The sequence below is a fragment of the Dipteris shenzhenensis genome, chromosome 20, assembly GCF_047967505.1.
Source record: "Dipteris shenzhenensis isolate YYH24624 ecotype China chromosome 20, Dip_SZ_1.0, whole genome shotgun sequence".
Classification (NCBI taxonomy): domain Eukaryota; kingdom Viridiplantae; phylum Streptophyta; class Polypodiopsida; order Gleicheniales; family Dipteridaceae; genus Dipteris; species Dipteris shenzhenensis.
In genome coordinates this window covers 36891952-36903538 of record NC_141615.1, presented here as the reverse complement: position 1 = coordinate 36903538, position 11587 = coordinate 36891952, and the positions used below count along the sequence as shown (strand labels likewise).

The 11587-nt window shown below is 43.8% G+C and overlaps 1 protein-coding gene across 4 annotated transcripts; it reads left to right on the top strand.

The window, feature by feature from the left end:
- Nucleotides 1-1580: 1580 nt before the first annotated feature.
- Nucleotides 1581-7765, top strand: LOC147889605 (uncharacterized). Of its 4 annotated transcripts, XR_015542902.1 has the most exons (9): nt 1581-2464; nt 2552-2636; nt 4308-4519; nt 4725-5010; nt 5527-5634; nt 5735-5886; nt 6181-6363; nt 6973-7236; nt 7270-7765. XR_015542902.1 is itself a non-coding variant. In XM_087391614.1 (7 exons), the coding sequence occupies exons 1-7, from the start codon at nt 2295-2297 to the stop codon at nt 6272-6274; spliced, it is 1107 nt and encodes a 368-aa protein (XP_087247740.1). In that variant the 5' UTR covers nt 1581-2294; the 3' UTR covers nt 6275-6494. The 4 variants fall into 4 exon arrangements, 1 of the variants encoding a protein (XP_087247740.1); XR_015542903.1 differs by lacking the exons at nt 6973-7236; nt 7270-7765 and adding an exon at nt 6807-6936; XR_015542901.1 differs by lacking the exons at nt 6973-7236; nt 7270-7765 and adding an exon at nt 6795-6936.
- Nucleotides 7766-11587: the final 3822 nt, after the last annotated feature.

The following is an 11587-nucleotide window of genomic DNA, read 5'->3' as shown; positions in this document are numbered from 1 at the left end:
TTGCAGAAGCAACATTTGTTCCCACAGCAATGGGGAGAGGTGGCACAGGGGGAGCTGAGACGGATGTGTTTTCAGCGTCTCTCGTCGTGGAATAGGCAATCAAATCAATGGAGACTCAACCAACACTTGGTTTGATTTTGGAAGGTGTGGTAGCAATAAGTCCATGCAAAGACACGATCAGGATTCTAATTCACAAACTAGAGTATTTCTATATGATATGTCTTTGAATAGCTCCCACAACATGTTAGCCAATCAGTTTGTACAAAAAAATGATGCTCCGAATCATGCTACAACCAAGATTCAGTTGTTCTATGGATGTTTCTTCTAGGCTAGAAAGGAGGAAAAAGATGGAGATGCAGCGGGTCCAACAACAGAAGTAACAGCGGTCGCCTCACGAAAAGAAATAGACAAGGGTCACAGTGGGACGTTGTTTGAATGTGTGTGCAGTGTGTGAAAGGAAACATGCTCATATTTCAAGGATGCTGCACGAATCTATCGGGCTGCTTGTTTGTGTATGCGATATTAGACATGGATGGGTCGTGGTGCTACAGTAGTATGCAAAGCTACAGATGTGTGCAAGTAGTTAGTGGCAGAGGTGTTCCAGAATTTTGAACACATATTAGAAAAATCATGGCACTAGTTTGAAGGCGATCAAAGCTCTGTAGTGAGAGATAGGAATTTTTGAAGAGAGTAGAGCCATTAGAGAGGAACTAGACTTGGTTAATAAACATGATTGATATCAAAGGGCTAAAATTTGAGCTACCCATTATGGTTACCTTCCAATGAAGGTAACCAGTTTTTGGTGCTTTTTAAATATACAAATGTCCCATATTGAGGGCTCCTTCGTGTGGTGAAATGTTGACATTGTTTGTCAATTGACTTGCGACCTTGATGCTATAGTACATGGCAATGTCAGGAGTCCATAGTAACAATGTGCGAGTGAGGCTGTAGGGCAAGCAAATTTAAAGGTGAAGAAAGGAAGCTTGGACGGTAAAGTATGAGTACAAGTTAAGTCCTTAAGGATGACTTCAAGGAAACAACGTTGCCATTGGGCCTGTTTCCTTGTAGGTCGATGTGTATAGGAACTTAGGAAGTTGTACGATGAGCTGCGAATAGGCAGGGAGGTAGAAGCCGATGTAGTTGATTGGCTTGGAGAATTCATTTGTCTCTCCCAAGGAGACAAGGGATGAAAGTTGGGGCTCTCGGAAGCCCCTATTTTCATCCCCAATCACTCCCCCTGAGCATCAAGGGTTGCCAAATGAGTCCAACAAACAAATTGTTGGACTCAAGAGCACTAGATCTCATCCATAAATCTCTCTCTCTTGTTGGATTGAAGAGCACTAGATCTCATCCATAAATCTCTCTTGTTGGAGTGAATGTGGAGGTCCAAAGGAGTGGATCTCATCCACAAATCTCCATGTGAAATGAAATGGAGTTCTCCATCGGAGCCCGAATGCGCGGAGTGAGGGTGCAAGAGGGATTATTGTAGTGCGTAAATGAAAGGAAGTGTGGAGGGCGAGGAGCTGGCGGCCACGTAGGCCGGGGCACGTAGGCAAGGGGGACTTCGTCGTCTTCATTGTGTCAACATGCGAAACTTTGCTATTTTGCAGCAGAAGCTGCTGCAGCAGCTATGGCGTTTGGCTCTAAAGCCCTCGCCTTTGCCTTCTTCAGCCCAACTTGACCCATCCATCTAAGCCTCCTCTCTGTCTCTGTCTCTCACACACACACACAGATCCATCATCTCTCTCTCTCTCTCTCTCTCTCTCTCTCTCTCTCTCTGTCTGTGTCTGTGACTGTGGCATTCGACAGTAACTAGCTTGTGCTAGGACTTCAAAAGAACTATCATCTCTCTCTCTCTCTCTGCCCCTTGCAAACAAGTCCTTGACTAATCAACCAAATCAAATCAACTTCTCTCTCTCAGCCTCTCCCTGGGTTTCTATGTCCATCTCCACCTTTGCACGTTGCAGCTTGTGGGCACCTTCCCCCTTGCCTCTCCCCTTCTCCATTCCTCACTTTAGTGCCCCAGTCCCTCCCTACCGGCCCATTGGGTCTCCGTAACTGTCCAATGTTGTGGGCGCCTACAGTTCTATTCATTCAGTCCAGCACTCCAGACTTTATGGGTGGGCAAGAATTAGAGTGGATTCCATTGCTCTGTTCGAGTTTCATTCAGCTTGGTTGGATTCGTTGTCGCGACATGTTTTGAGTTCTCTTGTTTCTGCCACCATGGCGTCGTAAGGAGTTTTGTGACTTGTTTTTCGGTTTTTGCCTCGTTACCGTACCCTTTTTTTCTCGCTATGCTGGCCAAGGCCGCCTTAGCAGGCGGTACAGCCTTTTCTGAGCTTGATTGTTCCCTACGTTGCGCTTTCTGTCCATCTTATATGCGAAACGAGCCGGGAAGCTGGAGAATACGCAGACAAAGGCTACAAGATTCACTAGCAAGAAAATCACGGGTTTTTTCATACAGGTTAGATTTTCTTCTGCTTGTTCACTCTGGAAAGATCTATTTCCAGGCTTCAGCGTTGATATCAATTGTGGCTATTGTGAGATGTAGAATGCGAGATGGGTTTCTGGAAGGCACTGACGGCGAAGGCACTGTCAATGACTGCTTGGCGCCCAGCGAAGGCATTCACGAAAAGGTACCATTGTCCACCATATTGAAATTTCCGAATTGGTAAAGTCTTGTGGTTGTAATAGTATGGATCAAGCTACAAATTAACGTAAGCTCTCAAGCACTAATTTTTCCATGTGCATGGTAATTAACGTAGGCGCTAATTTTCTGCGCCCTGGCCTCTGGGTGTAAGAGGAGGAAGGGGGGGCGGTAGAGTATCAGGGGGTTGTGAAGCCCTCCCCAATACAAGGAGGGAGGAGGGAGCAGGAGGAAGGAGGAGTGGGAAGGAGGAAGGAAGAGGGGGGGAGGAAGGAGGGAGCAGGAGGAAGGAGGGAGCAGGAGGAAGGAGGAGGAGTGGGAAGGAGGAAGAGGGGAGGAAACTTGAAAGAGGAGGAAGGAGGAAGCGGGAGCAGAGGAGGAAGGAGGAAGCGGGAGTAGAGGAGGGAGGAGGAGTGGAGGAGGGCAGCAGAAGGATATAGCAGGCTGGCGGGAGGAGAGAGGTAGGGGTGAGGAAGAGGAGAGGGAGCGCATGCACAGGAGAGGGGGGGCTGAGGAGAGGAGAGGGAGGAGAGAGGCAGGGGCGAGGGAGAGGAGAGGGAGTGCAGGAGTGCAGGAGTGCAAGAAGAGGAGAGGGGGGCAGAGGAGAGGAGAGGTAGCCAAGAGGAGATGGAGAGGTGAGGGGCTGAGCTGAGGAACGGTGACGAGAGGAGGAGAGCTGAGTGGCTTAGTGAGGAGGGGCGGTGACTCATTCATAGATTATGTTACATTTAATTAGTATGCCGTATTAGCGGACATGCAAATTTCACCTTGTAAAGTTTTCGTCCAAATTCCGGCCTGCTGGTATTGTGATAATTCTTTCTATCTTAAATGGTGCGTTGCCCTATCAGCTAGATTTAGATTTAGATGCTCGTTGGGGAGAGACTAAAATGAAAACGTTTAGACTTCACTAGCAGTTGTGGCTTGAATGAAGAGATTTTGGACTACCTTTTGATTAGCCTTCTCCTTTAGTGCTAGCCTTCGTCATGGCTGAGTCTGCCCTTCACCTCCAGATCTTCACCTCCAGAGTGCCGACAGAAACTCAGTACGAAGACTTTGTGTAAATGGATGCTCAAGTATGTGTGGGTGTGTGGATTTGTATGTGTGAGAGCATATTTTTATACTATGATCTACACCCATTGTTGGGCGCTGATGACGTCAGTGGGGATGTCATAGTAGCTAGTCCCTGCTATGCATGATGGAGTTTATGGTTTTCAACCTTGTGTGAGTGATTATCATGAGATTGAAACTGCACTATGTTGTGTTTTTAGAGGATGAGTTTGGGAATGTTCCTGGATTCATCTAGGTATATAATTGTGAATTCATTAGCTTAATTGGTCAATAAGGGGAACGGGAGAGAGAGGTAATTAATACGATTAGTAGCAGGAGTGATTAGGATCTTCTCAATATATACATAATTGTAATTAACTAAGGAAACGACCTGTTATATATTAACATGTGGCTTCATAGAAGCCAAGTGTGCTTCCCAGCTGGCTTGTGTTTTGCATAGGAACCAGCGTTTGGGCTGTCCTTAAAAGAGGACTAGCAAAATCGCCCTTCTTAGACCAGTTTGTGATATGTTTACTGTCATACTCTAAAATTCTATGCACTCATGAATTTGGAGAAAATTGAATGCATCGTGCTTGTGGTCTTTGTGAAGCAGGAAGGGATTTCTGTACTTTGGAATCTGATTCAGCACATAGAGCCTTTGGATGGGAGCCGTGTTGGCCATGATGTGTCCGTGGACAGCAAGGATGCAATGAAAAGGACTGTGTCAGGCATGCTGGGGTTGCTTCCATCTGATTGGTTCAACGTTACAGTTGAGGCCTCTCGTGAGCCATTTACAAGATTGTTGATTTCTTCAGTGATGACGGGGTACAGCTCCCTGCTAGGTTCTATTTGCAGAGTGTACTACCTTTTTAAGGCACTACTTTTTGTTAAGCAACCCAGAGTAGCTGGTGATCAAATTAACGGGAGAGATTAATGTTCAATCAAGTTTGGGATGTGTCTACTGTTCCTGGATGAGTTTGGGAATGTTCCTGGATTCATATAGGTACATGTGTCAACTGTTGTATGACAGGTACACACTTCGAAATGCAGAGTATAGAGTTTGTCTGCAGAGGACTTTGGAGCTTCCAGAAGATGGATCAAAGTTGCAGCATATCAATGATGGTTTTGAGGTTTGCATTGGAAACCGTCAGGAAACCGACTGCACTGATGAGGATACCGTTAGTGATTCCTCTCAAAGTTACTCTGAGAACCTACTTATGGAATTTCAATGTAGGCCTGAAAGTCTTCGCTCTTTAGCACCAGAAGTTGAAAGCTACATTAACCACTTGAAGTCAAAGTTATCATCTGTAACAAAGGTGATTCTTTTTTTCCCAAATGACAGAGTACGAGTGATGTGAGTGAATGCGGCACCATTGGCCTTACCTATGTTTTGTTAGCCAAAATAAACTGTAAGTTCATGCCTGAGCACAAGGTTAAATGCATCTTGTTTGTTAGTTGGGTAGCCTTGTGGATCATTTCGTTTTCTTTCTATCTATATATGCAGTGAAGCAGGACTTTGGTCTATTGAGGTAGAGCGTTTGTTGAGGTCTGAATCTATTCTATCATGGCTGTAGTGGGATGTCTCTGTTTGCTTTCAACCTAGATAAGCAATAAAACAGGACTCAAGTCTGCTGAGGAAGAGTGTTTGTTGAGGTCTTGATGCATTCTTTCATCACTTACATTGAATTCTACTTAAAATTTTAATTCTTGCCTGAGTGCCTTACCTCCTGCAAACAATTCCTGAGTTGAGTGATTAGATTTTTTTTTCTTCTTTAAAAATATGTTTCTATGCAAAATGCTGCCCTGATGCCATGGCCCATGTTTGCCTTCAGGAGCTAGAAGAATGTAAAAGCAAGAACACTGCTATGGACATGCATACCATGCTCAGAGAAGAAAAAAATGATTTACTTGATTATCTAAGATCTCTTGACACAGAGAAGGTATGGTGACTGGTACGTTTGATTAAAGTTTCGGATGCAGACCAGAGTGTTGATACCTAAGTCCTTGACAACTTTTCAATTACTCTTTACTACCATACAGGTGTCTGAGTTGTCTAAACCCTCATCTCCGGCGGTGGAAGAAATGATTAGGCGAGTTGTCAGCAGATGTCTTCGGACACTGTTTGTGTCGGATATCCATTCCGAATCTCCCATCACAGCTACTCGAGATTACCTGGCTCGGCTCCTGTTTTGGTGCGTATTCTGATTCGTCACTCATAAGCACCCTGTGCCAAGTTCCAACGACAGAGACTGACTGACTGATATAGGCACTATGCTTATGAGAGGTTTGCAGGTGGTTACCTTCAAAAGTTGGTGCCATTTGTTAAGGTTTTGACTGCTTCATGACGATGGGCACTCTCTAGAGCCCCTGTACTTTATCTACAATTATCTGAGCTCTGCAAAATATATCAGTTTAGGAGTGGCCTTTCGATCGTGTGAGAAGTTGTGGAGGAAGTGATTTGACTCAAAAGTTTTGTGTGCTTGCAGGTTCATGCTCTTCGGTCACCATCTACGGGGCTTAGAGTACCGCTTGGAGTTGAGTCGCACTCTCAGTTTTTATGGAGATATGGATCTCACGTGATACAGACAGTAATTGATATTACGGGATGCAGAGTGACAGTTTTGGAGCTTTGTGGTGGATGTTACTCCTTGCAATTCATCTGAACTCTGGTACAAGTCCACCTTTCAGTTCCAGAAAGATGCCTAATGGCACATTCGTATGTTTGAAGGTCTTATCTATCGTCTCTATCTTTCCATCATGAGACCTGCATTTTCAAAGGAAATGAAGTTGGTTTTTTAAATCACAGGTAGCTCTGATACACGTACAGAGATTTTGTTATCAATTGTGGTTTTTGAAGATACTAACATAAAAGGAATTTAGTGGTTTGTCCCTTTGTCTGTCTGCTCACAGGTATGATAAAGAATCTGATTTGATATTTGCATTGTTATGAACGATTGTTTGTACTTTGTTTTCTCTGTGTGTGTGTGAGAGAGAGAGAGAGAGAGAGAGAGATGCATATAAAAGAGCTGCTCTGTAAAAAAAGAAAAAAGAGCTGCTCTGTTGTTGTATTGTGAAATTGTGAGAAATATGTCATTTTCAGTCACAACTCCAGGTACTGGTGATTTGTGGTAGACTGGTACAAACACTGTTTCCAATCTGTTAAGAGAGTAGATGATTACACGGTCTTGAGCAGCCAAGTAAGACAAGCTTATTGGTACTATTTTTGATTTTTTGAATAACTGCAAGTTCATTTGAAATTTGCAAATCAAACGATGCAGCACCTCGAGGATGTCAGTGGAAAGTTTGCTCCAAGGATAAAGCTGCTCAGAGGAGAGGATAACAGTACATCAAGATTTAGTGGCTGATGCACTAGTCTGTGCATTTAAAATGTTACGTGGATAAACCACCAGAACATCACATGCAAGGGTTTAGGCTGAGAATACATCAGGGATGGCAGAAGATTACACTGAATCCCAGATTGAAGGTTTGAGCTTGTTGGTCTTTTGTGGCTTACAATGGGCTGCTTATGTTATCTGTGGGAGGTGGTCTTTTGTCATCTGGTTGACACTGTGGAGGTATTGTGCTAGGCATGTCATACCTACAATGTCCAACACAAGGTTTCGTGTGTCCATGAGTAGACAAAAAATATGAAGGCTTAAGTGTCCACGACCATGCCCTACTCCATGCTCTGGTCTCTCATTCACGAGTAGCGTGAGTAGGGCGTGGTGTTCTCTTCAAGGAAGCTGGCTTAACCTCATTCTTGGCTAGGGGTGAAGGGTTCTCAACTTCTCATGAGAGGATAGGGAAGACCACCTATATTTCTTGAATTACCAGCAATATGTCTACCTTCTTGCAAACATTCTCAATAGTAACGTTTCTATCCTGCTTCTCTGTTCTCAACTAAGTGTAACTTATGTTGGAAGGAAGTACTGCATGACCTCGGTTCTTATTGTCAACTAGCAACACTTGCAGCCCATTAAAGTTGCCAAAGGACTCTAGCACCTGATTTCAAAGAGAGGGAGAAAGAAAGAAATATTAACGTCTTCAGAAGCCTCGGAGGACCATAAGACAAACTGCACACATAAAAAAGGGGCAAACACCAAACATCAGTTATAGATTGAGAGTCTCTTGGAAGTGCATATACCACTCCCAAAGTTATTATAGATTAGCTACATTGTACTAGGTAAGATAATCACATCAGTTTAAGATTGAGAGTCTTTGGGTTTGGATTCAAAGTCTTTGAGAAGTTATTTTCTATCTTTGTAAACAACCCATTTTCCTTCGTTGCGAGCATCTTTACTTTGTTCAATTTTGTGGACTTCATCTTGAGCTGAATTGGGGTGAACTACTCTCATATCCATACCTTGGTACCTCTCAACTTTTTGTTTGCATAAGAAACTTGGCTCTTGCCTTCTTGTCATTGAGCACCGCTTTAGCTTGTGTTCCAATAGGAGCCACATTGGTTATGTCCTTTTAAGTCCCACTCAATCTGAGGGGGCTGCTGCTATGATATTATCAATTTTTTTTGCTAGGCTCCCTTCATGAGAGAGAGAGAGAGAGAGAGAGAGAGAGAGGCTTTAAAGCATAATGTCAGCACGATGCTCTAAAATTATATAGGATGTAGACAATGGCTTTTATGTTGTATGATGATACTTGGAGGTTATTTACTGAATAGGGTTTTGAGCAAGAGCCATTCATAAACAATTCAACTAAAGACATGATTTTATGGGTAGATTGCATATTGTGATATATGGTTAATGTAATGTGTAGCGTGCGTGTGTGTGTGTGTGTGTGTGTGTGAGAGAGAGAGAGAGAGAGAGAAAGAGAGAGAGAGAGAGAGAGAGAGCTTCAGCTTGAGCTTTTATAATAGAATTCTTTATGATGCTTGAACCTATTTAGGATGTAGACAATGGCTTTATGTATGTCGATGGTATATGATGACACTTTAGGTTTTTAGTAAGTAGAATTTTAGGTAAGGACCTTCATTGCATAATGTGATGTGGTTCACGCAATGGTAGTAAAAATGTGTGCAAGGAAGATAGGTTACAATTGTAGTAGGATCATACAAGACTTGAGATTGATGAAATCTTGGAGATCAGAGTAAGAAATCTTAGAGCCTCTTTGACAAGAAGTTCTGAATGTCCTCCCATCGAATTTCAAAAATTGCATTACCATATTCTACTTGAAATAACAAAGACATAACTTGCATGGAGTCCCTAAAGTCAGAGGTTCACTTGGTATCTAATGTGTTCTCATCGTGGTGTGCTTGCTATTGTGGATGGGGAAATGTGTGCGCAAGTATTGAAATGTCCATTCGTTTCCATGTCAAGGAGTCGTGGGTCTCTAAAATGCGGATGCTATTATGGGCACTTGCCAATTTATGCTTTGGACTTTGTTTATAAATAAGGTTCATTGCTAAATCAAAAAACGGCGGCAAGCTTTAGTAGGAACAAGTCTTTTATCTATGGTATATTATTAAAAGTTGATATTTCTAAAGGTATATGTTGCAGTCTTCACGTACATCTTGCAATTCTACGTAAAATAACTCGAAATTTGTATTCGCAAGGTGGGAATTGAGTGGTGTCAAAGTGATTCATAGTCATGTATGTTTGACAAACCTATCCGAAGCCTTGCAAATTCCCAAATGTCAAAGAACCAACTTGCTCAGCCCTACCAAAACGTCCCCCCTTTTGGTAGGGGGAGTTTTTTGCGTGAAAATTGTAGCAATTTTTGTCAAATGCTAATTTTAGCAAAAGATAGGCTTAGATAGATTGTGTGTCAAAAACTTTGTTTATAGTATTAGTGTCTACACACGGGTCACAATGTCTTCTTTAGAGGTATGATGCCTTTTGCTCGCTTGTATTCACATTTTCATGTCCTCTCAGAGGAAAGACATCTTCCGAAAAGTTTCCTTATAGATGCCAATTGTAATTCTAAGCAACCTATCGTTGCTTTGAAATGTAGAATGTTGAAGTGCAAAGTAATTTGTGAAACTCCCAATTGCAAAATGGCCCAAGGAAGGGCACTTTACTTGGTTGTAACTTTTTATTTATTTCACAGAGGAAGTATGCTAGCCCTTACCCCACACATTTGTGTGCCTATATTGGAAACCAAAAAATATATTTATACGTAAAAATGCACATAATATGCAATATTGCTAAATATAATTATATCTTTGAACAAATGTTCCTTCATCCAAAATAAATTAAACAAGTTAGCACACATCTTAATGTGTTAAGGATGGTGTAAATTGCATACCTCTTAGGGACAAACCCTAACCCTAAGGGGTTCATATGTATATCTTCATGTTCGTGTTCAATATAGCTTAGTGTATCGGTAGCTATAAGGTGTGTGTTCCTTTTTTTGTCTCCCTCTCTCACTTCCGGTATCAGAGGTGATGGTGCTTCCACTTCTTTCATGAGTATCAAGCCCTCCTTGCGAGGCATCCTTCTTGTGAGAGTTTTCCACTCGAGAGAGAGTAGAAGCCCCTGTTTCGTCAAGGCATGAAAGCACTTGTTCCATCAAGGCGTAAGCCCTCTGCTTGAGGCATCTTCCTTCTCTAGCTCTCATCTCTGCTTGAGGCATCTTCCTTCTCTGGCTCTCATTGTAGAGCTCCCTCTCCTCTTTGATTCAGTTCAAGAAGCTTGTTGTTCCGAGATATGGAGAGAGAGTTAGGCTTTTGTTAGTCTTCCTCCCATTTCAGTCCTTATGTGAGGTTTCTTGAGAGGAATCTAGTGGGTTTGAGTGTTTTGTTGGAAGGTTGTGTTCTGGTTTGAGACAACCAAGGTGGCTTTGGCAAATGAATCTCCAGCTGTTTGATGCACAAGCACTTCACGGCCAGTGAGCTCCAAATCCCTCAAGAGGCAATTAGCAGCTCTTGGGCTATCCAAAGAACAAGACAAAGCATACTACCACAATCTTCAACGGTGGGAGCAGGTGCCATCCTCCTCGACTCAACATAGAGACGACGCCCACTCGAATGTACGGCTGCTCCCTCCAAAGCTCCAACGGGCGCTTCAACCTCTAGAGTGCACAGATAGACCTTCACCGACCTTCACACGAGCAAGCAGTCCACCCTCGACGAGTCCATGCCATTTGCGAATTTTGCGCATGGCACTACCTTTCCAACATCCTACAACGGCCTGCAAGGACGCCTCCACGTTGCAAACGCCTTGCACTACAACGCTCAGCCTCCTGTCGACTCTACAGCGGCTCCTACAATGACCCGCTCGTCGCCAAACTCTAGCAGTAACGAGCGGCCTCCAGCGCCACAGCCCCGTAAGCTCCTCCAACACTGATGAACCGCCAAGGCTTCTCCAACGAACGCCAATGGCTCAAGGAACTCCTACCGTGGCCGGCTGACGAAAAAACCTCACCAACAAACGATCGACTCCTGGTTACGGCTCTAACCACGTTGCCTCCAAAGACCACCATCCACCAACGTAGCAGCGCCTTCCATCCAGCTCCACAGCGGGCTCCCAATCTTCGATCGTTAGTAGCAGCTCCGGTCTTCACTCCGCTTGTCTACCACAACTCACCCCCTCGACTCCAAACGACGCTGCAAATGTAGAATATGACGAAGTTTTCATTAGCGTCCACGTAGATTTCGATCAAATCTGCTCCTCCACTATCTATTGCCACATGGAGGATAGAGTTGTCCACGTCAGCACGCCTGATCGCTCCACGTCAGCAGTGCCATGGTGGCATGCCACATCAGCAAGACATGTGTCACTACCACATCAGCATCATGGGCCCCAACACACATCAGCAATCTTATCTTGCCATGTAAATAGGACACGTGGCTCAGCTACATCATGTGCCATGTCATCATGACCACAATGCCACATTAGTTGCCGAATCAGCATTGCCATGTGGCAGAGTGCTAACCAAGCA